Genomic DNA, 27004 nt, shown 5'->3' with positions numbered 1-27004 from the left:
CCATTGCAAGTTGAAATCTGTTAAACTGGATCATCAAAATGGTCCCCTTAAGAAGATGAGCCAGGATTTGGGTTCTTCCTGTCCCCCCCCCCAGTCCTTGGGTGTGCTCCCTCCATTTTCATAAGAATGTGATTATATGCATGTAGAGAGCTCGACATAACTGCCCCCCTCCATTCCTTGTGGGTGTTGAGAGTAAGAAAATACTGAGTTTGATTTGTATTTTGACCCAACACTACCAGAAAGATATGATCCAGAGGCAAATAAACGTACACAGACAAAATTTTTCCTTTATGCCGTCTTAAATCAAGGAGCACTGTCTTCATCTATGAACTCAAGTAGCGGTCTTGAGCAAAACCATTACCTTTCAAATAGACTTTCTCCAGCCATTTTAGTGACGCTTATTCCATTTAATTTACTAGCGGCCTTCTGTAATTCTATTCAGAAGAGGTGCCTTGCTAGTGATTGTTATCTGTGTATGCCTAATAAGAGCTATGATAGGCCTACGTTTCTTTCAACAATACACTTACAGAATGTCCGCCATGGTTAAAAAAAATAGAACTGTAGAGTATTTTTTGGTCCTAAGATTACTTTCAACCTTATCCCCCAACTTTAGTCAGCCTAAAACTGTTACTAAAAAAGAGCCTCTCCATTCTATCTCGTGAATATTTTACCTAACTACTTTCCAGAATCTCAGAGCCTAGCTTCTATATTCTAAAGCCTTCTCTTCTAAATGGTGTTAAGTACTATATTATAACATTTTAGGTTTTTTTTTTTAACATTCATAATCTTACTGTAGCAAAGAATGAAGTGTCGATGGGGGTTGAGGGCAGTGGGCGGGTGAGGGAGTTGTGTGTCTGGGGAATAAAATATAAAAGACTTGCACTGGAGCAAAGATTTTTGCTTCTTAAGCTTTCATATTAGGCTATACATTACATAGCTTCACTGAAAGTTTTTCCTTCTCCAGTGTATCTGAGGTTTTAAGTTTCTGAATTTATTAATGGCACCCAGTAGCAAAGCTGGACTCAAGTGTTTTCAAGGCTTCCATTAGAAATTCCTTTTTCAGAGTTTATTGCTTGACTGTTTCAAATTATATGAGAGAAACTTGGCACATAGGTTGTTGAGCTGGATTACTTTTTTCAACATAAAATCTAATTTATTTCAGTTTGTTTTCAATCTAGAGATGGGCCAACAACTCTTCATAGTTTTAGAAGATTTGATCATAATTCTAAATAACGTGTGTAAAAAAAAAAAAAGAAAGAAAAGAAACTGCCTTTTTCAACTTAATTGTTCCTAGGTTTTTCAAAATCCTTGTTGAAAAATTTGAGAAATTTATTTTTACAAAGCACTTAATTAGTAAGCTTGATATCTGTTTGCAGATCATTTTACCAGTGTAATGCAGCATATATGAACTGGTGCATGACTGTCAGAGTTCATCTGAATGTTTTTACTATGCGTTGTTCTTTCTGTTAAAATGTCATAACCCTAAAGATTTGATGTTCCCATCCTAGTGCATGGAACAAGGCAGGAGAATATTATATGGAGGTCACCTAAAATATTGCTTATAGAATTAGCCCTGTCTCTGTTCTTCCAAGGAAACCAACCTGAGGCCTTCCTCCATGTGCATAGAGGTCTTGGACAGGCCATTTAGCAATGACTCTAGCTCCGTCTTGTCTTCAGCATCCTTCTCACGTTCCTTGTCAGCTTTTTGTGACGTCTCCTTCCCTCTTCTCTCTCTCCCTTCGACCCTTATTCTTTTACCATATTTCATCTCTGTAAAAATGTTGAGTTGATTGTCAGGTTTGAGATGATTTTTCATTGTACACCTTCCTAATGGCCAGACCACATTCATCACATTGTTGATTTTACCTTTTATGTACTTTATATCATTGACTCAACACTTGCAGCTTAACAGCAGGTCATCCTTTCCTTCTATTGTTATCCTAAAAAATATCCAGTGGTAATAATGACTATTATCTATATGGCCCCTAAAACTGACACTTAAAAAATAATTATTAAAGACTTGGAGGTGTTGCATTGTCCCATAATAGGTGTACTCTCTGGCGAACTGACTTTTTATTTAAAGTACCACATTATTATTGGCTGTTTTCTAAATACTATTTATGTTGTATTTGTGCCCACTTGTTGGGCATTATTATATTACATATATAATAAATTATATATATTAGTATAAAATTATAAAAAATTATTTAAAATATATATGTTAGTATAAAATAGTAAGTCACTTTTCTCGGCAGTATTTTGAAAAGTTTAATCTCCCAAGAGTTTAGGAAAATATTCAAGAAAACATCCACCAATTAAACCACTGAAAGTTTCTGAAAGATACTTACTAGTCTTTGCCTTACAAAGAAAATTCAAAATTAAAACCCATTATTTCTGTGACCCCTTGTGGCTGAATGAGTTATTGGGGCTTAATTCTTTGTTAACATTATTAAATAATAGTTATTATTAAAATATATCTAATATATATATATCTCAGAGATATATATACCTTCTTGGAGATATTAACATACTTAAAAACAAGAAAGTAAAATATCAGCTATAAATGAAAATATAAGAAAGATTTGAATACTATTTGAATTATTTGAATTATTTGAATACTATTCTGTCCTTGCATATCAATAAATGTCACTCACTATTGAGCAGTCAAACAAAGTAATTCTGGGGAAAACAGATAAATTGTATTTTGACTTCTAAATATGAAAAAAAAGTGAATATTTTCTTTAGATATTGCAAATATAGTTTTCCCTTCATATTATAATTTATTTTAGTGAGTAAAGATAATACTAAGGGGAATAATAGTGAGTACTGTTGACTGTGTGCTCAGAACTACTAGATAACATGTTTTAGACACATAATTATTTTAACATTGTGTTAAGACTGTACCCTGGGCAAGATCCAGGTTCTTAGACTTGTTTATCTTCTGTGTGAGGACAACTAACTGTCCGATGCCAAAATACAATGAACTTTCAAATATCAAAGAGGAAAATTAAGTGTTTCAAGTCCTCAGCTGGTTTACAGATGTGTGAGCTTTGTAGTCCGTTTTCTGGTTCCAGTAGGGCATTGTGACAATTTTTCCAATATGTGTACATGAGATAAGTTTTGGAAGTAAAATTACTTACTTTAAATACTGAAATAATTTTCTGAATTTAAAATTTTTAGATTTATTTTTCTTAAAAAAAAATGAAGTCCAAAACCCAGCTTCACAATGTTTAAAATACTTTTGACTGTAAAACCTCTTAAATGATGGAACTCCGTCAGGACAATGAATGCCTTTTGAAAACAGGTATTCATTTAGATCTATGATTAACCTTTAACAAGATCTTCCTGTTAAATTCCACATTTACTTTAATCTCAGTAGGAAAAATACAAACTAGCATTGTAGCATATAGAGTTTCTGTATAACCCGTGGACGTTAAATGATCTCTTACAGCGAAAGGCACATCTGCAGCATATTTAGATGCCAGCTTTGGGCATTACTAGTATAAAATGCTAAGTCACTTTTTTTGGAAATATTTTGAAAAGTTTAAACTCCAGGAGGACACTCCAATAAATGGTAATGTTATGATACCATTTATTTTGAGGGAGTGGTGGGAAGATGAGTGGCTGCGTTGCATATTTTTCATTTAGAGAAAAGTTGTAAGAGAGTCCTCCTTAAAATAAATCTGAAGTTTGGTCGTGGGATGATTGCTGTGCTAGAGACGGATGTGCTTTTGCACTGTCTTTCAGGACACTGTAAAATGATTTCAAATCATACTGTCAGTTACTGTAGATGTGAGACAAGTCATCAGATTTGGGGCTCCCTTCAAACTCTGAAAGTCTGAGTTGACGCAAGTTCAAGAATGATGATTGTTGGTTTTAAAGAATAAATCTATCCTAAGTGTATAATAAACTAAAAACCTCAGTGACTGATATGCAAGTGTATAACTTGTTTCTAGATAACATTCAAGGAAAAATTGTGATTCTACCACAGATTTTTTTTTCTTTTACCTTGCATTTTTTACTCTCTGTTTTTTTAAACATCACTGAAGGTCAAACATTCGGGACAATGTAGAAATGATCAAGCTTCATAAGCAACTAGTGGAGAAAAGCAATGCTCTTTCAGTAATGGAAGGAAAATTTATTCAGCTTCAAGAGGTACTGTGGTAATTTATTTTATTATGGTGATACATAGATACAAAAGTTCAAAAATAGTGTTCAAGTTGTATTTTTTTTAAGTAGAATGGTTGTAACGCTAAAAAGTAATTTTTAGATTGGTCTGTTTATTCTCAAGTGTGTATAATTTTACTTCATTTATTGTTTGTTGTTTATAACTTAATAAAGAAATAACTAGCTGCTTGGACTATTTATAAATATCTGTGTCATCTTAAAATTATAAACACATTTATCGTAAGTCATCTCGTGCCAAGAAAATTTATTTTTAACTCCTTTTGTCTGAATTCATATGGGCACATAGCACTGAAGGTTTAGATGTATTTGCATATATCTTCAGTTCTAAGCATTTATGAAATATCCAAGATAGACGAAAGTTACGGGTAGGTCAGTAATCAGGTTTTGTTAAATCTTTCTTTGATGTTTTGTTTTGTTTTGTCACTACCATTATCAGAAAGTATTTGACTATCCATCATGTCAACTATCAGTGTATTTATTTTAAATCTTAATCATTCAGGTTGACGTACTTGGGGCTCTTCTTCCCCATGGTTGTTTTAACAAGGACTGTAGCCCCACAGAGATGTGCCATCAGAGGGCTCCTGTTTATTGGCACTGCATAATTAACGTGGGTTCTGGAATTAATGAACTCCAAAACATTCCAGATGAGCAGAATTCGTATTACGCAGTACTTCCTTTGAAGTATTGAGACGAGGAAAGCAGTAAATTGATGTAAAGCATAGGGTCATCTGAAGCCTAAATTTACTATTGAATTAGATAAGTATTTTTAAACCATACTCTGGATAGTGTTTTCCATCCTGCAGGAACCTCCTTAAATGTCGAGTAATAACTACCTTCCATATAACTATGAGAGCTTATGAGAGAGGAGACTAATTAGAGAGTGGGAATAATAGTGCTGTCTGCAAATAGATAAAAGAGGGAGATTAAAAATACATGTAGTCGGGGCTGGCCTGGTGGCGTAGTGGTTAAGTTCGTGCGCTCCACTTCGGTGGCCCAGGGTTCGCAGGTTCAGATCCCAGGTGCCACCTGATACGCCACTCATCAAGCCGTGCTGTGACAGCATCCCGTATACAAAATAGAGGAAGATGGGCACAGATGCTAGCTCAGGACCAATCTTCCTCTGCAAAAAGAGGAGGACTGGCAATGGATGTTAGCTCAGAGCCAGTCTTCCTCACACACACACAAAAAAATACATGTAGTTGAAAGCCATTTCTAAAATAAGGAATTATGAAAGGACTTAAACACTGATTTTACATTCTTTCATCACTTTGACCATTTGGATTTCCATTTACCGGTGATGCCAGGTGTTTGTTTAAATACTGGCATAACAGGTGTCTGCTGTGTAGCACAGGTGCCTCTCTTGAGGATTGACATTGGGTAGAGATTTGAGAGGTTCAGACCAACAGCTTCAATGAGAGAGGAAGCCCAGAAAAGCTAGTTAAAGCTAATGTTCTACAGTAATACCAAGGTTGACCAGCACCGGACTCAAGCGGGACAGGAGCCATGCTGCTTTCCACTGATTGAGGCAGCACTCAGTAGAACTGAAGTGACTTTAATTAGCAGGTGAGGCATTACGTGTTATGGTCGTATGTTCCCATGAAAAGACTGTAGTGTAATCACCTTTTTTCATTTATAAAAGAAGTATGTGGCATTTAAGTGTATAAAATTGCATTTAAAACAGTCATAAATGGGCCATTTTAAAAATTAAGAAGACTTTAGTAACTGTTTTACTGAGTTGAAAATTTTAACTTAATTGTATTAAAATTAGAAGCTAACCTTCCAAGGCTGTTCATACGGTATGGTGACAGATCCTTTCCCTTTGAATATCTGTGGTCAGCATTTATTTTTGACCTGTGCGACAGCGTTTTTAGACAGCGTATCCAACCACTGTAGCCACAGCAAAAGGAAGAAGAATTGCTAAAACTAATTTGCTCACTGGTCGCTATCAACAAGTCAAAAACTAAGAGAGAATAAAATAAAGGACAAAAACAGTTTGCATTAGGTGACTCTGTGCTAAGATAAGCCTGGGTGTTCTTCCTCCTCAAACACTTAGGTCAAGGGTGTCTCTTATGGACAAGTAGCACACGTACATTGTGAAGTGAAGAATAAACTGTAACCTGAACTTCAGGAGTAAATTCATTTATGAAATTGTAATCATTTATTCAAAGCAGAATCCAAAGATAATTTTGAAAGGATTTTCTTTTTGTTTTTTAGAAGCAAAGAACTCTCAGGATCAGCCATGATGCCTTGATGGCAAATGGAGATGAGCTGAATCTGCAGCTTAAAGAGCAGCGTGTAAAATGTTGCCGTCTTGAGAAACAGTTACACTCCGTGACGTTTTCTGAAAGAAAGATAGAAGAGGTGAGCCCCCAAAGAGCCTAGCCACCTGTGGCGTTAAAACTTCTCTGTAACCGTGCTGAAAAAGTAAAATAGAGACATTTCAAATGTATTTATTTAAAAATTCTAAACTGCATACATGGTACTTGAATAAGCACAGCACAATATAGTCAGTATATTATGTGCATGGCAAATCAGTGCTTAAAAATACTTGCAGTGGCTGAGATCCACTATCTTTCTAAAGGATTAGGATCCTGGAGGGAAAAGAAAACATGACATTTGGAAACTGACGCCAGATTACCTGTGGAACTTAACTTTCTCACCCTTAACATCTTATTGGACGTTTAAGCCACCAAAAGAAAGTTATAGGAATCTATCTGTGTCTGAGGAGAAGGATGTTCTGTTCTGCAACGTCAGCGATTTTGTGAAATTATTTAATTTTTTTTCTAGGAAATTATTTGAAAACTCATCCTCCTGTTATTGTTGCTACTCATGTCTCCCAGCTAGCACAATCTTTTCCTGTAGTCTGTTAAACTTGTTCTTAAAGAGAATGGAAATGAAATAAGATGCTTAGATTCTATTCTGATCTTGGGAGAAGCTTTTACTGTGTCTCATATTAGCATCAAAAGAGAATTTTGAGAATGGTAATGAATTTTAAGAGTACTCTGATTCACGGGAAAAGGTTGTGACTACAAAATATACTGGTGAATAAAACTTAAGCATAAATACCAGAAGTAAATTCAGAAAGCTACATTTTAGTCATAAAGATATTATCATTACCCCGAGTTTATTTCTAAAGATATTATTCAGTGGGATAAAGCAAGGTATACAATTTTATTTATTCATTCATTTACTTAAAAGATGTGCTACTGGCTTTTTGTAAATTGTAGGTAACATGAGAAATTGTGTCTTCAGAGTAAATAGTGATTGACACAGTTTGCTTGAACCATGAACCAAAAGAAAAATCAATCTTTTTATTTTTTATGGGCCAATTGGAAATTAATACAAAATGAATATAATGATAGAATTCATCAGAGAGGAAAGTAAAAAATACTGTGTTTCCCCAGACTTAACAGCAAGCTTTTAACACATTCTTTATTGAGTTTTGGCACACGTTGCCATAAAACAGTGCATACGTCTCTACTAAATTAAAACAGAAATATTAATTTCGTGTTTACTTAACAACTTGGAAAACATCAATGTTAAATTACACACAAACAATGTAAGTGGCCTAGTTCGAAGCTGCAATTTAGAAATCAAGACTGAAACATGTTAGCCTCCTCTCATGTTTTTTCTTTAACCCCTTGAGGTTTTATATGTTAATGACCTAACGTGTAATTTTCTTTTTATTTTAGCTACAGGATAGAATTAATGATTTAGAAAAGGAACGGGAACTTTTAAAGGAAAACTATGATAAACTTTATAACAGGTAAATCATGATTCCATGTGTTCTCTCATTCTCTTATAAGAGATCTTGTATGTCAAAGCATTGGATGTCAGAATATCTAATATTGATTAAAGAATTAGCAGCAGATGATTGTAAGAAATATGTACGTATTAGAAAAGAAAAATAAGCTTTTTTAAGCATTGGTAATAAGTTCTTTAACCTGAGTGGTGGCCTGTTACTGAGAAAGCCATATTGCTTTGTTGCCAGGAACAACTGCTGTCATTTATTGAACACAAACTGTAGGCTGGCAGGCACCGTGCTAAATACTCTACATATGTTATTATAATTCCTCACGACAACCTGGGAATGTAGGTATTGTAAATGCCTGTTTTGCAGACAATGAAAATAAAACAGAATTAAGTAACTTGCCTGCATTCTTAAGGCTATGAAGGAATAGAGCTTGTATTTGAATCTCTTTTGGTCTCTCCAGGCCCTTGTTCCTTCCACATTTCAAGATAAATTGTAAAGAGCTGCTCCAATTTTGGTTTTTAATCTGCTTCATAATTGTGGTATTTTAAAAATTAATCCCTTCTTGTAATGCTAGAAGCAAAATTCTACTCCACAGCTAAGTTTAGTTAAGTGATACAGATATCTGTGTGTGTGTGTGTGTGTGTGTGTGTGTGTGTGTGTGTATTTTTAAGTCTTTTCAGTATATGATACTGATAAATGATGCAGGTTTACATGAAAGTAAATTTAATACATAGTGAAATATATGTTAGAGCTGATATTCAACAGTTGCTTCTATTGATCATATTCTGAAACATCAGAAAGTAGCCATCTGATCTACAGATATATCTTTACCTTTTTAACTGTATGCTTTATGTTTTGTATGTTTGTAAACTAAATTTACATTTGGTAAACAAATCATACCCAAAGAGTGTGGAGATATGCTTATTATTTTGTTTTACTTTGAAAAGATACCTGAATTAATATCAAGCGTCACTCCAGTGGTATAGATTATCTATGTTGTTTACCTACTGGTGTTGATTATCCTTGCACAGTGGCTCATTATATGGGTTAGCAATAGTAGGTTCCGACATCAGTTAAAATATCTGGGGCTCTCCAGCAAGGAGGGACTGGCTAAAAATCTTTATGTGGGATTTGCCTTGGACCCCCTTCCAAATCATTTGGCCCTGGTGCTTGGTTCTAGTTCCTCTCTCACCAGCCCTAATTATTTTTACCTAAAGCATTTATTCTACCTCCTGTTTTATATTTCCATCTCTATAGAACAGTTCATAGGTTTATATTGACATATATCTAAGTATTTGGTAGTTATGTGTTTCAAAAATTTAAATTTCGGTAAACAGATCACACAACCACCCTATTATATGACAGAGAAAATAATGTTATCCCCATATTTTATAAATGAGGGAATTGAGACTCAAGAAGAATGAAGAGACTTGTACAGAGTCACATGGCATTGCGAAGACTCCAGTATAGAACTAAAACCCAGTTTTAGTTGAACTTTTTCCCATGTGCGTCACTCTCTCTTTGATTTTAATTGCATTGGAAAATTATAAATGTGAAAGGGAAACCTTCATGGAATAACAGAACTGTCATACATTGAGAAGTTTTTATTGATTTATATTTATCTTCAACGTCTTATAATTTCAAATAATCTAAAATGGTCTTAATACAAGAATATTCTTAAGTGCCATTTGGCCATTACTTACACATTTGCTTCTTCCCTCCAATTTGTGGATTTACTGAACATACTTTCTTGGAATAAAAAACATTAAACTTAGCTGGGGAATAATGCAGACAGGGAGTTTTCAGAAAGACATGTTTTTCTCATATTTATTATATCACCATGAAACTTTATCTTTCCATATTAGAAGATGATCTAAGAGTGTACATCTGACTTTGAAGGGTTTGTTTTTAATGTTTTATTCTTGAGCTACATTTTTTTCCTGTCACATTAAAAACAGACTTCATTATGCTGTTTACCCTTTAATTTTGTGTGAGGTGTCTGGAAGTAAATGTGTTTAATGAGTGTCAAAACATTTTGTCAGAAGAAAATTAATGTCACTTAAGCACAAAACCCAACCGGCACACATGGTAGTAAACAGAACTATAAAATTCTCTAATACAATTTTTTAAATATATAATATGTTTTCAGAAGCATAGTTGGAGAAACTCTACAAAAATCAACATTGCCCCAAGATTCTTTACAGCTCTTGTGTTTCATTGCACTGTTACTCATCATTGCCAACAACTAATGCTCATCAAAAACTACATATACTCTGTTTGGTTAGTCATAGTGATAGCATGTTTTTAAAAGGAGAGCATTTGTTTGTTATTCAAAATTGGCTCATTTTCAGGAGAAAAAAATGATTTGCAGATTGCATTCTCATCTTCCTTTTTCAGATGAAATTTTAAATGTGTTTATTGCTTGACATATGACATATTAGAGAATCATCTGGTAAGATAAAACCCTCATGTTAGTATTTGGTATGAGCCTTTGTTAATATGCTAAAATGTTTTTGATACAATGCCAAGAAATAAGTATAACTTTAAGAAATGTTCAATTTAAAATTCAGAATAAATTTTTTGCCATTAAATCTATTTGGTCAGAGAGAAACTCTATACTGTAATATAGTAAAGCTGTGTCCCATTTTTGAAGTTAGTATAGTTGTAGAGTGATGTAACTGATGAATGCAATAGTCCTTCAACTATAATGTATGTGAATAACCTGGAAAACAGCAAAATGTAGGTTTCACCAACCCTCTGGAACCTCCCCACATGCCCTCCTCCCCACGCCCCACCACCATCCTATTCAGGGTCAATTTGAGATTGGATCCAGAGAATCTGTTAAAGGTGATTTTAAGGTACTAACTCCCTGAGAGACACTAATCTAATGCCTATTAAACAAAAATCATTGATCTAGTTTTTTTTCACATTTTTTAAAATTTTTATTTATTTATTTTTATTGATGTTTTAATAGTTTATAACATTGTGAAATTTTGGGTTGTATATTTTTGTTTGTCCATCACCATATATATGTCTCCCTTCACCCCTTGTGCCCACCCCCTACCCTCATTGCCCCTGGTAACCACAATACAGTTTTCTCTGTCCGTGTGTTGGTTTATATTCCACGTATGAGTGAGATCATACAGTGTTTGTCTTTCTCTTTCTGGCTTATTTCACTTAACATAATACCCTCCAGGCCCATCCATGTTGTTGCAAATGGGACGATTTTGTCTTTTTTTATGGCTGAGTAGTATTCCATTGTATATATATATATACCACATCTTCTCGATCCAATCATCAGTCGAGGGACATTTAGGTTGCTTCCACTTCTTGGCTATAGTGAATAATGCTGCAATGAACATAGGGGTGCATAAGCCTCTTTGGATTGTTGATTTCAGGTTCGTTGGATAGATTCCCAGTAATGGGATAGCTGGATCATAGGGTATTTCTATTTTTAATTCTTTGAGGAATCTCCATACCGTTTTCCATAGAGGCTGCACCAGTTTGCATTCCCACCAGCTGTGTATGAGGGTTCCTGTTTCTCCACATCCTCTCCAACATTTGTTGTTTTTTTGTCTTGGTGATTATAGCCATTCTAACGGGTGTGAGGTGATATCTCAGTGTTGTTTTGATTTGCATTTCCCTGATGATTAGTGATGTTGAACATCTTTTCATGTGCCTATTGGCCATCTGTATATCTTCTTTGGAGAAGTGTCTGTTCATTTCCTCTGCCCATTTTTTGAACATTGATCTAGTTTTTGAAGATGATATAAACCATTTTAAGAATTGGGTGAATTGAGTGTTTACAATGTGATAGTCATCTAATATTCAAAATTTAAAGGAGCACTGCCAACTACCCATAGTCTCTCTGTGCTCCATTTCTATAAAGTGAGCACCTGTCCCCTACAATCTTCTAGGAATCATGAAAGCTCGTATGATCAAATATGAGCACTCTGTGCTTCCCAGAAATCAAACCAAGTACATTTGGGGCATCATTTTTCCTTCAGTAAGTGAAATGTCCCAATGTAAATATGCATTTAATTTCCATTAGGCCCTAACTAAAGTACCTATGGATTTCTTGATGCATGATTTAGAGCTTCTTCCCTATCTTTCACGTTAGGATGCCCTTGAATGTTGGAATAAATGGAATTTCTTCTGTAAGAGAAAAGACCTTAGGGTGGAGATGAATTCTTCAGCTCTTATTTCAGTCTTATCATGTTGTTGATCAAGGGTGTGTATTTAGAGTACACTGATCCATGACTGCCAGTGGACGTGCCAGTGACCACAGGCACCAGTGAGCCTTCTACTGCAGATGGACATTTTATCACTCCTGTGACATAATGTGACGATGAAATGTGCACAGAGACCAACTATGATCCCTCCTCGGTTGTCACTGTAGGCAACGTACAAAAACATTTTCATGAATAAAAGGTTCTCAAAGACTGTTCTCCAATGCAGATTTAATCATGTACACAGCCTTTACAAAGAAAATGGAGCCAGATGTGGTTCACCATTTATAGTTACACAGATGGCTCCAAGCATAGAGGAATACAGTAAATTCAAAAGGAATTCCTCATGAAACTCCAGTGGAATGTAATCCTAAATTTAGAGGGAAGATAGCCGTGGACTAAATTCAGATTGACTTATGCTGATTTACACTAGTATTTTGTGGGTTTGGAAAAACCAGGCTGCTAAATTGTTCTTAATTTAAACACACACAGCTTCTGATGTTTCTGCCAGATTAACTGTTGGTGATCTTTTTGCTGGTACTAATGCTGTTGGAACACTACTGTTTCTAATTTTTGGCATCTGATATAATGTATAGTTGTGCCTATTCCATCATGCTAATTTTTTTTCCGGGTAGTACATGTTTTTAATAATACAAGACACACGCACACACGTGCACGCTCACATGCATATATATGTATGTGTTTGGTATATGTAATTTGACCAGACACAGACATTATGTTTGTTCTTTATTTAAAAATAAAAGTGTAAAGGAATATTTTTTACTTTAGTATTTAAAGTATGTATTTTATTCAGATTTCATTTAGGTGTTTGTACTTTTGATAAAATTAATTTAAAATATTGGTATATCAGATCCATGTATTTTCTGAAGTTCCATATGTGAAATGAGAACATTGAGAGAAGAAACAGATGTCATATTTAGAGAAACTTCTAGAATTCCATTTATTTTTAAGGTCATGTTATTTTAAATGCAGTAAAAACACTCAACATGTAAAATGAATACACAATTTTGTTCTTTTGAAAGCTATGCCTCCCAGAAAAGTATCTCTTTTGGAATAAAACCTCAGGACTAGCTGGGAGCAACATTAAGGGCAATTTTCAATAACAAGTTTCTTTTCCATTTACTTCATCATCAGCACAAAACCAGATTTTATAAATTTTTGTTTCATTTGCTGGGTTTAAAATAAGTAGAAGGGTGAAAGCTGCTGATGATTATTCAGTCATATCAAGCTTCACAGATAATAGTTTTCTGCTGAAATACAGACCAAGATCAGTTTTTGCAAAACCTGGCTATCACCTGCAGAGTTTTATAGAACTCCAAATTCCTGGGCCCCAGGATCTTTATCTTTAAATGTTCTAAGTGTTCCTAGTGCAGCTGGTCTAGCACCAGTATTTAGTTTAGGCCAGCCTCTGGGAATTACTGGCCTAAATGAACGTCGAGTGTATACCTTCTGCATACCATTTAGTTCTTTTTCAACTGGTTCTTCTGGTGTGCAGGGTCTTGATTGTTAGTAGATTTTAACGATAGTTTAAACTGCTACGCGTTTATTGAAGAATAAAAACTCTATCTTCATCGTTTTTCTCAGGGTGTTCTTATTGGGTTTTCATCCCAATCATGTGTTGCAAGTAAAACTGTTCTCAGCCTATTGCTCTTTGTTTTTTAGGACAAAAACCGCATTATCACCACTTCTTAATATTAAATTGCCGTCTTGCAGTTCACTATGCTATCATTTTGTGGCCAGTGTTTTGTGACTATGTTATTATCAAAGACTCTTTAAAAGTTTCAGATTCTAGAATTAAAGATCAGGTGGAGAGTCCCTTTTCTTCTAGTAAGAGGGTTTGTACGTGGGAGGCATTGGTTTTGTCCGACGTCGATTGCTGAGGTTTAGGATTGTGGATTCCTCTGGAGTATGTACAGTATCTGAATTCCTTTACTAGTCCCACAAAAGCTGCACACTGCCAACTTTTCTGACTTTAGAGCTCTAAATTAAGGCCAGTTCCTTTGCTCATCCCACAAAGTCTTTCATGTTCCCTAACCGCAGCCTGAGAAAGGCGCCTTGGTTTCAACAGCAGCAGACCAGCATATGTTTACTTAATTCCTAAGACATGATGACAGTGGTCTCTGTGCCGCTAAAAGCTTTTCTCTTTATTATTTTCGGTTGAAGCTGATTTCCAAGCTTTCCTTGCATGTCACGTGTGTTTTGCAGTGCCTTCAGTGCTGCCCATGAAGAGCAATGGAAGTTAAAGGAACAGCAGCTGAAAGTACAGATTGCTCAACTCGAGACTGCCTTAAAATGCGACTTAACAGACAAAACTGAAGTCCTTGACAGATTAAAAACTGAAAGAGGTACATGTAAAATGACTACTGACTTATTCATTTCAGACATCGGTGTTATTCACTGTTATTCACTGGCTCCATCAGTACTTAGTGTGGTGCCTAATGGTTTGCCCAGCATCTGGCTGTGTATGGGGGACACAGCCTGTATTAACAGCCACCCACTTTCAGGAGTTTATTGGTTGCTCACAGTTTGCCTTTATTCAGCCTAGCATATATGCTGAAGAAATTATTTTTTCTCAGAGTTACTCATATTCAGATTGTCTTTAATTTGTTAAATTTTCCTAAATTTTGAGCCTTTCTTTATTCAACAGTCAGCAAGTGTTTATTGAGTACCAGTATGTGGTAGGCACTGTTCTAACTGGGGATACAGCAATGAATAAAACGAAGGACTTGTCCTCATGCAACATGAATTCAGTAGGGAGAAACTGACAATAATTAAGTAAATATGTAGTGTGTCAGGTGGTGGCACGTGCAGTGGGAATAAACACAAAGCAGCGTAAGATGACAGTCACAGAAGTAGTTGCTTGCTGTTTTTGATAAGTCGAGCAAGGAGGTTCTCTGATAATAAGATGTCTAATTCTACTCCCTGACAGTGAATTTAAATACCAGGAAGCCTTGTCAAGATGTCCCTGCTAGAATAATAATCATTAATCAGTTTCATATTATAAGTCACAGATATCACCCTTCTTGTCTCCTAGAAGTAAAATAATTATAATCAAAGTAGATGTCTGATTGACTGTATTATACACACATACATAGACACACAAATGCACAACCAGGGAAATATTTGCTTCAAATGTTGTATCTGTTTGCTCATCCACTAGATAAACCAGGTGATGTCATAATAAGGTTGCTCCTTTTGAAAATTTGTCATTCAGTTGCGTGAGAACGTTTAAAAGTTTAATGCAGGCTCAGTTTTTTAAAAAATTGCATATCTAGTCAGTACTCTGTATATTGATTTAGATCACAGTGCTATAAGATACTTCATTTACTATAAGAAAGATTTATTCCCATTTTAACATCTCTGAAATTGAGATGCATCTTATAAGTGATAAATTTTAAGACTATGGTCTGACATTTTTTTTAACATTTTAAGAAGTCTGTGGGCCTACCCGGTGTCGTAGCAGTTAAGTTGACGCACTCTGCTTCGGTGGCCCAGGGTTCACCAGTTTGGATGCTGGGCGCAGACCTATGTACCGCTGCTCATCGAGCCGTGCTGAGGCGGCGTCCCACGTAGAGCAACTAGAAGGATGTACAACTACGACATACAACTATCTGCTGGGGCTTTGGGGAGAAAAAAGGAGGAAGATTGGTAACAGATGTTAGCTCAGGGCTAATCTTGCTCAAAAAAAAAAATCCATTTAAAAAAAAAAAGTCTGAAATTGGAACACATCTTATAATCAATGGAGTCTTAACTTCAATGAAATATATGTGGAATATTTATTCACCAAGTAATTAAATGTGATGATTTATGAATTTTTCTCTAGAAGGTTGTACTCTAGAAGAGTAGAATAAAATGGTGACATGATTTCTGACCGGGTGGGTTACTTAGAAGTCCTAGTTCCTGAGTTCAGTTGCAGTATCGAATACCTAATAGAGTGCTTTGTTTAGCAGTTGCTCAATAAATTCCTGTTCACTGAAGTGGAAGTGCTCTATATTCCCTTTCTCTTTTCCAAAAAGATATAAATTGCTCATTCTAAAGGAAAGAGAAATGAAATAAACTTGTCATGTGTCTGTGCTTTCTGTGTTTCCCTAGATATCAAGAATTCCAAACCTCTTATCTTTAGACATCTGAATTGGAGTCTGGAACGAAATTCTTCTTAAGAGGATAGAATCTGGGTGGCCTTTTTTAAAAACTTGTTTATTATTGTTGAATTCATTCTGAGGGTTCTTTTAAATCGTTAAAATAATTGCTGAGTTATTTTAATGCAACTAGTCTATTCCTCATCTTTTTTACTGGTTATTATGTATTTTTGAATAATAAAAATACCTCATGTACACTGTAAAAAAACGACCAATAGACAAAAAAAATCCTAAAAATAAATCAGTCCCACAACCCTCGAGATACTCACTATTACTATTTTTATGGATGTACTTGCAGAGTTGTTTCTATATGTATACATATGGTTTTATAACATGCTTTTTTATTTACTGTGTTATGAAATTGTTCCTTGAGTATAAATACAAATCCACATCATCATCATTTATAATGGGTATCATAGTTTTCCAGTGTGAAGATGTACCATAGATTGTTTAACAATCTTCTATTGATGGATTTTTAAATCGATTCAGTTTTTTAAGTATTCTGAACATCTTTCTATACAAATATTTACACATTTATCCAATAATTTGCTTAAGAAAAATTGCCAGAACTGAGTCTTTCTTTCTAATGTGACCATTATTTTAGTTATTTTTGCTGGCATACCTGAAATTTACAGGTCTAATGATTTAAGTTTTTATTTCTTTGTGGAAATGCTACAATAAATTATAAGAAAAATATTACAGCCTCTAACCAGTTTTTCCTGGGAAATACTAAACAAAAAGAATTGAAATTGTCTATTTAAGGAAATCTTTTAATATTTAGAAAGTTCCTTTTGGTATTAGAGATTTTAAAATTGTTTAATTTTACTTTGAAGTCTCTTCACACATTTGCCTTTTCATGTATCGAGTGTTCTTTGCCAGAAGATGTTTCCCTGGCTTCTTGTAGTCATTCATCTATCTGGCAAATTATTGTTAGAGAGTACTCACCTCTTTATTCAAGGTACAAATTAGTTTCAGATTGTGTGAATATGTGGGAGAAGAATATGTAGATGCAGTTTGCATTTGGTTAATGCTTAAATTAACTGCATGTGTCTGAGGGCCTGCCTTTGAAAGTTCCTTTCTATCTTTAGCTGAAATGCATAATTCAGCATAATGCAGATGGTTATATTGATCACAGCTGAAGATGTTAGCACAAAGGAGCTCTGAAAATTGTTTAGTTGAATTGTTCTTTGCACTCTGCTTATTAGTGCTGTGCTTGAAGAACACAATCTTAGAAGAGTGAAATGGTCTCATTGGACTAAAATGCTGCTTAGCTTAACCTGCCTTTTGTCAGACCATCAGCTAAGGAGGTTACTTTTCGTCTTGTACAGGGGTGCCTTGATTTTTCATGTTACAATTCAGCAAGTCTATTTCCTCTTTGAACTATAGCGTCTCTGTACTTTTTATGGACCCAGGAGTTATATCCCCAATAAACAGGTTAAGAAAAGAAAAATGTAGTGGATAATTCTACATTAAACTCAGTAGGGAGAAAGTTACTGGTATTCAGTAATGTCTTCTCCCACTAATAAGTTATTTTCCCACTGATAACAGCCTAGTTTTAAAAAATATCAATATAATGGGGACATAGTTGTTGAAACAAAAATCAGTAAAGGAAGAAACATTTGAATAAGTTTATTTATCCCTACTAGCATATCGTTCTTAGGACCCTGCTCTGAAAAATGGAAGGAATGGAAAAACTAGAGCATAGATGTAATAATGGAAATACCCTGCATCTGGAAGAAGACAGAGCAATAATAATGTTCTTCACACTTGAACTCACCCTCAGAACTCCTAAAAGTTTTGCTGGCCAGAGAAGGAGAGTATATTATCCTTGGAACCTTTGGTTTTACGTCCTTCTGACTATATTTACCTTCTTTTTGTTACCTCATCATTCTGTCTAGATGTTGTTTAATCAATATAAAATACGCTCTAACCAAAAGGCAAGTTTGTCTCAAGAATTTATATGTATTATTAATCCTAATTTTTAGTTAAAGACAAGTATATGACCTTTATCTTCAAATTTTCCAAGTATTATTCACATTTGGAAATTCCCTCATTTAGTTCACTAAATATTAGCAATTTATACTCTAGAATAACCTTTTAACCTTTCATCAATAAGATAAAAGTGTTTATTTGATATTAAAATGTCTCTGCATATCCTAGGGTCACAGCTTTTTGTTTGTTTTTACTTTTTGGTTTGCCAGAAAATATGTGACATTAAAAATATCTAAATTTAGTCCATTTCTTCTTAACTGGATAATTTACACTTTTTATATGTAGTGTTTATAGCTTGGGAAACACAAAGCATTATAAAAGTCAGAAACATGTTTTTGTATAAAATGCAGTCAGCGTGCAAATGTATTCATGTAAAGAATTCTTGGCAAATGCGTTGATTTCCTTTTTTTTAAGAAAAGGAAACAAAAATATACAACTTGAATTGAGGACTTATGATAAATATAAATCTTTGAGAGTAGGATGAAATTAGTGGAGACACTGTGGATGCCATGGTTTAGAGTTAGTCCACAGGGAGCCAACAGAGGAGAACACTTGACCACCACCATGAACTCTAGTGAAGGGTACGCTTAAGAACAGGCGATTGAAAAATAGATTTGTTAGCAAGCTATTATGCTTTTTTTTTTTAGTAAAGCATATTTAATGCAAGGAGTGAAAAAATAGTCTCTTTATGGATTTACTGTCTTCTGTAGCTTTGCCCTATACCCCTGTTTGTGGGTCATGGCAAATGAGTGCTAGGCAAAGGTAACCTCTCTCCTTCCTTAACAGTAGCTCTGAGTCCATGTCCTACTAGTTAATAGCATGCACTCAATGAATAAAGAACACACATGAATTATTATTGATACTATTGTGCACTGGTTGAGAATCCATTTCTCCTATCTTAACAGATTTGTTAAAAGTGTGATTGATTAAAATTATGGATTCAGAGTTCTTACCAGAGAAGTTATCTTGTTTTAATAAAAAGACTTTATGCTAAATTGGGAAAAGAAAATTCAAGGAAGTCAATTAAAAAACTAAAAGACAAAAATTTTTTCTTGCATGCCTTTCAGGACCCTTAATAAATAAGTAAAAATCATAGATTTAGAAACATATTTTCTTAGATATTTTAGATAGAATATTCCTTTGAAGTCCCAGAGGCCACAATTTCCTTATATTAATACTGTGAACCTAAGTCTCAAGTTTTTGATAAGCAGGTGAATCATATGGTAGACACATGATGGTGTTCACTTGTTCCTCCTTCCCCTGCTGCCTTTGTCTAGGTGCTAGCTCAGTTTTCTCTCTGACCGGAACAATAGTAGATTGAGCTTGGTGTGTATCAGGACTTAAATTAATTAAAATGTGTTCTTATACCTCATTCTCACTTACTATTCTAATTGTGTTGACTTCATTTTTAAGACCAAAACGAGAAACTCATTCAAGAAAATAGAGAACTACGGTTACAGCACCTGGAACAAAAGCAACAACTTGATGAACTTAAAAACCGCATGAAGTTTTACCACCAGGTGAACTACTTTCTTGTTTAGGAAATGAACTCCAAGTTTTTGTGTAAATATTTTATGCGTAGAGAAAACACCATACTACAAAGCAAAAGAATACAAATATATTACTTAGACTATTAATTCATGATGTCAGGTAGCTTTTATTCCATGAGGAAAATCTGCATAGAGGTAATGTCTCTTGTACTTTACATTACTACCTCATTGTGGGCTTTTACGTGCTCTGTCTTTTGCAGGAGAGTGATATTAATGCTGATGAATTGAGTGAAGCTCTCCTGCTTGTAAAGGTAACTTTCCGAACTTCACTATGAATTTCATGTCACATGTAACTGTTTCAGCATAATGATGACCCTGATCTGTAACCCTTATACTTGGAGAATGAATTATTCAGGAAAGTGGTCAGCATTTAGTTACAGCATATACATATTTCATAATGACATCAAAATTACATTAAAATAGACCTCAAAAACTCTATTTAAAGCACTTTCTCCAACTCTAACAAATGCCTCACTATAAAACTAATCAACAATTTTCTGTCCTAAGAGACCTTGGTATACCCTATTATCTTAAATAAATTACTGAATTATAAATGGTACGAGGAGATCTTTTCCAGTTCTAGGATATTCTGTTATTTACAAGAAGACACAAGAAAATGCATTTCTTTCCTTTTAGATCATCCCAGTGTAGATTTTAATCAAATAAAGAAATAGAAATAAATGTACATGATTCTTTTTTATGTCGTGAAGTAGTGAACTGTTTTTTTATTTCTCTGTGATTGTTCCAAATGTCTATCCAAATATATTTTCTATATCAGGACTGCTTTATTCCTGATGGAAAATGGAAATATATCTGTTTTCAATTAATGATTGCTTCTTGCTATAGCTGTATTAACTTACATGATTACATTTTAGAAACTCTTGTTTCCGTAATAAAACATGTTTTTGTTTTAGGCTCAAAAATCACAGAAAAATGGAGAGCTTTCCTTTTTAGAGAAAGTAGACAATAAAATTAATAAAGATCTAGAACGTTCCATGAGAGACCTGCAAGCAACTCATGCAGAAACAGTGCAAGAACTTGAAAAGACAAGAAACATGCTAATTATGCAACATAAAATTAATAAAGATTATCAGGTAATGTAATACACTAAATCAGGAGAGTAGGTTTCCTATAATATTCTACTGCTGATTTACTTTTTCTAAGCAGTATCTTGTATTATCATGTTATAACTTGTTATCGTGTATTACCACATGCCTGGAATTTAGCCTTGTAACTAGGTACTTAGAATAAATAGTTTGAAAACAAGTAAATTTTTTTAAGTCCTTGGTTTTAAAGAACAAATAGTGGCAGTGAACTCATCTTTACTAGTTAGCACATTTTGCAAATGGGTTATAGTTATCCTGAGGTCCTGCCACAACCACATGTTATATTAGCTTTTAGCAAACAGGAAAATCACCTCCATAAAAAGGAATCCAGAGTTTTGTTGATTTTACTTCTGATTTATGGACATTGCCAAGCATAATTTCCTAAACTGTAAGCTATTTGAGGTCAGGAACCCATGGTTTACAGCTTCTCGTATTCCTAGGAAATGCTTGAGTCATAGTTGCTTTAAAGAATGAATATGAAACTAGTCATAAGTATTAAACTTATCTCTTATTTTTTAGATGGAAGTTGAGGCAGTGACCCAGAAGATGGAAAATTTGCAGCAAGATTATGAACTCAAAGTGGAACAGTACGTTCATCTTCTTGATCTCAGGGCTGCACGCATCCAGAAACTAGAAGGTACAATGTGCACAGTTATTTGTCTCCAGTAACTAGACGAATGGATTTTATAACAGTTGAAAATGTCATCCAAATCTACACTCATGATTTCTTGTTGCTCTTTTTTTCCAATTCATGACTATAATAATTTACCAGAAAGGCTGTTTTTCTCTGATTCTTTTATACTCAAGAATTTTTAGTAATTCTTTACTGGTTTTTGATTTCAGTGTTGCAGGCAAGATTTCAGAGTACTTCATAAAGTACCACAGACTTAATTGACCACCTCATTGCTAATTTGTCTTCTAGGCAAGCTGTGCATCTCAGCCAAACAAGGCCTGTTGCTCTTTGTCAGATATCTTGTTCAGTCCTACACTGTGCCTTTGTCTGCTTCACTGGACCTCCTTTCTACCCTGACTCCAAGATAGAGCCTCCCCTGCTTCAGAATCCAACTCAGTGCTCGCCCTGGCCTGGAGGCTGGCTCCGATTACGCCTAGCCATGCCTCTACTTGAAATGCCCTTGCACTGGTTTTCAGACTTGAGCAAAAATGGAAATCCTGTGGGGAAGTTGTTTCAAAGGTAGCTTCCTGGGCTCCATCCCTAGAGATCCTGGGCCCATGATTCTGTGTATTTAGAAATAACTCCAAGCAATCCAGATGCAGGCGCAAGACTGTACTTTGAAAAACACTACCTTAGCACTTACCACTTTCCTTATCATATACTCAAAAAATATGTTTGAGGGCTGGCCCCGTGGTATAGTGGTTAAATTTGCACACTCTGCTTCGGTGGCCCGGGGTTCACAGGTTCAGATCCCAGGCGGAGACCTACACACCACTCATCAAGCCGTGCTGTGGCAGCATCCCATATACAAAGTAGGGGAAGACTGGCACAGATGTTAGCTCAGAGACAATCTTCCTCACAAAAAAAAATAAATATATATATATGGGGATTTGAAGAACAGTGTTCTTCACTGTTGGAGTTTTGCATATTCTCTGTGACTGCGATATTATAACTTCTACAATGATAAGTACTTTGTCTCTCTTTCCCTGCCATACAATGCTTAATTCAGTGATCTATGCCAGCAGTAATTTTACACTCTTAAAAATTATTGAGGATCCCAAAGGCTTTTTATTTATATGAGTTATGCTTATGATATTTATCATATTAAAAATTAAAAGAAATTTTTTAAATACTTTATTAAAATAATAAACCCATTATATGTTAACATAAATTACAGTCTTTATTTTTAAAAAGCTGTATTTTCCATACCAAAAAAAAAAAATAGGAGTGACGTTATTTTAAATTTTTTAAATTATTTAACATCTTTGCAGATCTTTTTAGTGTCTGGCTTAATAGAAAACAGCTGGGTTTTTACATCTGCTTCTGCATTCTGTCTGTTGATATCACACATCATATAGATTCTGGGAAACTCCATTATACACTTGTGAGAGAATAAGAATGAAAAAGGAAAATAGGATGTTGGTATTATTTTTAAAATAGTTTTGACCTCACAGACCTCCAAAACTGTTTCAGGGACCCTCAGGGGTTCTCAGACCACACTTTGAAAACCACTGCCCTAAGTAGAAGGGCTCAATACATATTTTTATCCAACTGAACAGGGTTTTCCAAAAGCCAAAGAGCAGTGTGTACCTGTTATTTCAAGTAGTACTCAATAAAAATTTGCTTAATGGAATTTTCCTGAATAACAGAGAGGTCATAGAGTTTGGGATTTTCATTCCTTTCAAGTCTTACTAAGTCTTTACCAACATATTTTATCTGTCCCCTAAATTCATTGCTCTATTCCGTAAACATGGTCAAGCTCCCAATGCATCCAGAGCAAAGGGCTGGGCAGTGAGAATACAGGGGGAGAAAGCTCAAGCGCCACCCTCAAGAAAGTCGTAAGATGTGAACAGGGAAAGGGACAGTCACACTGTACGGTAAAAGCATGAAGCCGGGAAAGGGCTAAGGGTGCCAAGAAAACATTGAGGAGAGAATGCCTATTTATACCTGAAGGTTCAGGAAGACTCCACACAGCAGCAGGTTTGGAGTCTTTAACAATGACAGAATTCACCACTAAGTAAAAGCAGTGACAGGCACGCCAGGCAGTAGATGAGGCAGGTAAAAATGCCGTAAATGTGAAGCGCCGCCATTCCTTTGAGAAACTGCACGTGGATCCATCTAATTGGAACTCAGGGTCAGCAAAGGAGGAGAACCTGGAGATAAGGCTAGAAAGAACTAAATCATGAAGGTCCTATTTGCCACCCTGAAGAATTTAAGCCTTATTAACCTGGAAAACCACTAAGAAATTTTTAAGATAGAGAATAATACACCCAGAACTGCATTTTGTAGCTTATAATATAGGTCTTGGGAAGAATGAGTAAGATTTGATGGAAGGAAGCAGTTTGGGTTCTATAATAATCTAGTAATAAACAGTGGGAGTGTAAGTAAAGTAGCGTCAGTGGAGACAGAGATGACAGGGACAAATGTGATAAAGACTTAGGAAAGTAGTGACCCTACAGATGTGGGGAGACTAAAAGAAAAAGAGGAAACTAGGGTGACTCTGTAGTATCTAGCTTAAGCAACTGAATGAATGCTAATACCATCACGTGAGATTCGAAGCACAGAAATAACTAGAAGAGAATATGATACTTTCAATTTGGGGTATATTGCGTTTGATACGCCTAGGGGATATCTAGATAGAGGGCTCAGCAAGCCATTAGATATGCAGGTCTGGAATTCAGGAAAGAAATCTGAATTAAAAATAGAAATATGAGAGTCTTCAGCATATTGATAGTAGCAGGAGTCATAAAAGGGGATGAGATTACCCATGAGAATGTGTAGACTAAGAAAAGGATAAAAACAGCACTCTAGCAAACTAGCAGAGAAACAGAAACCCTTAAAGAGTGAGAAGAGAGGTAGGAGGAGAAGCAGGGCAGACGGTGACGCGGATGCCGAGGTAGGAGAGAAGCTCACAAAAGAGAAGGTGGCCATCATTGTCCATGAAGCAAAGAAATAAAGCAAGGGGCAGACAAGAGTCCATTCCATCTACCCATTAATTGGTTATTGGTGGTAGTTTCACAAGAAAAGTAAGGCCGATGTCGTTTGCGGGAGTTTAGAGTGTCTGTTAGATGAAGAGTTGGAGCTATAAGTATATATTGCTGTTTCTAGAAATTTGGATGTAACATGGGGGAAAATGTGTATCTAGAAAGAGATATGTCATTTTAAAAAGCAGCTTTATAAAGTATAGTTAACATACTTTAAACTGCACATATTTAAAGTGTACAGTTTGGTGAGTTTTGACCTATGTATACACCTGTGAAATCATTGCCATAATCGAGATAATAAACATAGCCACCACCCCCAAAAGTAGAAAAGTATGTATTTTAATAAGCTGATGGGAGGGAGTAATTGGAAAGAGAAATTGACTTCACAGGAGAGAAGATAATAGAGCAGAGGCAGAGGAGCAGATGGAATCCAGATATTTACCTCAGCTATTCAAAGGCCTTTTTTTCTTTTTTCTTTTTCCTTTTCCCTGGTATAGCCTGTATTACAACTTAAGTTGTAATTTTGTTGTTAATAAGTGATGTCAAAACAAAGGATGAATTTCTGTATAATACAATATTACTTAAAGAAAAACAGTATAGTCATAGAATTTAAGATGGAGACTTTTCACTAAAAGCACTCAGACTTCCTATCACTTCAAAAGCCAGTCTGTATCTTCATATGTCAGTATTTAAAAATCTCTAAACTGTGTGTCTTCTCTTACAGCCCAATTAAAGGATATTGCGTATGGCACCAAGCAGTACAAATTTAAGCCAGAAATCATGCCAGATGACTCTGTTGATGAATTTGATGAGACCATTCACTTAGAACGAGGCGAAAACCTATTTGAAATCCATATCAACAAAGTAACCTTTTCTTCTGAAGTTTTACAAGCGTCTGGAGATCAAGAGCCTGTCACTTTCTGTACCTATGCTTTCTATGATTTTGAACTACAGACAACTCCCGTAGTGCGAGGCCTTCACCCAGAATATAATTTCACTTCTCAATATCTTGTTCATGTTAATGACTTATTCTTACAATATATTCAGAAGAATGCTATCACTCTTGAGGTCCACCAAGCTTACAGCACAGATTATGAAACAATTGCAGCATGCCAGTTGAGATTCCATGAAATTCTAGAAAAAAGTGGCCGCATATTTTGCACAGCAAGTTTGGTTGGTAAGTACAATCATATAAGCTTTGGATGTTTGAATCACTAATTTGGTTTATGTAACAATATAGTGCTCCACATTAGTATCTTCTCTTACAGAGTCAAGATGTCTTTAGGGTGAGGACAGCATTCTCTTAGCTGCCCACAGTTGATTGGACTATCCTAAATGTCATTGAGGTTGTTAGTACAATGGCTATTAATTTTTTAAGAGCTTATAAAAAGTGCAAATGTTTATTTACCATATCAATACCCTTGTTTGATCAAATTTCAATTGTAGTACCTTCATCCAATATTTTTTTAAGAATTTATCACTGTTACTAGGTACTGGGAATATAGTGGTCAGTGGTAAAGAAGACAGACAAAGCCCCTGCCCTCCTGTAGCTTACCTTCTAGAGTGGAAAACAGGCCATAAAACAGATATATATCTCCTCAGATATGAAAAAAAATGATCAGAGCAAGAGACTAAAGAGAGAGATGGAAAGTTGCTAATTCAGATAAGGATTTCCCTGAGGGATGGCAATTGTAAAGACCTAATTAAAGATCCGTGCCAGGATCCAGGGGAAGAATGTTTCAGGCAAAGGAAACAGCAAGTACAAAGGCCTGAGGGAGGAACAGACTTGATGTGTGGAGGAAGAGCAAGCAGGCCAGTGGCTAGAGCAGAGATGAGCCTAAAGCAGTGGGCAGGGAGCACATCGTACTGTGGAGCCTTGTGGGTCACGGTAGGGAGGATGGATTTTCTGTTTCTCTGAGTGATGAAAGTCACTGGAGGGTTTTGAGGAGGGAAGTGACATAATCACACACAGGTTTTAGAGAAACCACCCTGGAGGCTGTGGGAAGAATAGTCTGTAGGTGCTGAGAAGGGAAATAAGACCAATTATCAGGCCATTGCATTAATCTATGGAAAGGTGATGGTGGCTTGGATTAAGATGGTAATGAAGGGCCGGCCCCGTGGCTTAGTGGTTAAGTGCGCGCGCTCCGCTGCTGGCGCCCGGGTTCAGATCCCAGGCGTGCACTGACGCACCGCTTTTCTGGCCATGCTGAGGCCGCGTCCCACATACAGCAACTAGAAAGATGTGCAGCTATGATATACAACTATCTGCTGGGGCTTTGGGGGAAAAAATAAAATTAAAAAAAAAAAAAAAAGATGGTAATGAAAGTAGTGATAAGAAGTGGTTATATTCAGTGTATGTTTGATCAAG

At 35.5% G+C, this 27004-nt stretch overlaps 1 protein-coding gene across 5 annotated transcripts in view; it reads left to right on the top strand.

Annotated features, from left to right (window-relative positions):
* The window catches only part of RPGRIP1L (RPGRIP1 like), a 96158-nt gene that overhangs the window by 20111 nt on the left and 49043 nt on the right, over positions 1–27004 (top strand). For all 5 annotated transcript variants that reach the window (XM_058527824.1, XM_058527823.1, XM_058527820.1 and 2 more), the window contains 9 exons: positions 4050–4155; positions 6403–6549; positions 7881–7954; positions 14398–14537; positions 19737–19843; positions 20074–20124; positions 20788–20967; positions 21499–21616; positions 25361–25813. In XM_058527824.1, coding sequence (XP_058383807.1) covers positions 4050–4155; positions 6403–6549; positions 7881–7954; positions 14398–14537; positions 19737–19843; positions 20074–20124; positions 20788–20967; positions 21499–21616; positions 25361–25813 — 1376 coding nt within the window. The remainder of the gene's footprint in view (positions 1–4049; positions 4156–6402; positions 6550–7880; positions 7955–14397; positions 14538–19736; positions 19844–20073; positions 20125–20787; positions 20968–21498; positions 21617–25360; positions 25814–27004) is intronic.

Source organism: Diceros bicornis, chromosome 32, assembly GCF_020826845.1.
Source record: "Diceros bicornis minor isolate mBicDic1 chromosome 32, mDicBic1.mat.cur, whole genome shotgun sequence".
In the NCBI taxonomy this organism is placed as follows: Eukaryota; Metazoa; Chordata; class Mammalia; order Perissodactyla; family Rhinocerotidae; genus Diceros; species Diceros bicornis.
The sequence above is the reverse complement of the archived record's forward strand: the minus strand, read 5'-3'. Positions and strand labels throughout refer to the sequence as shown.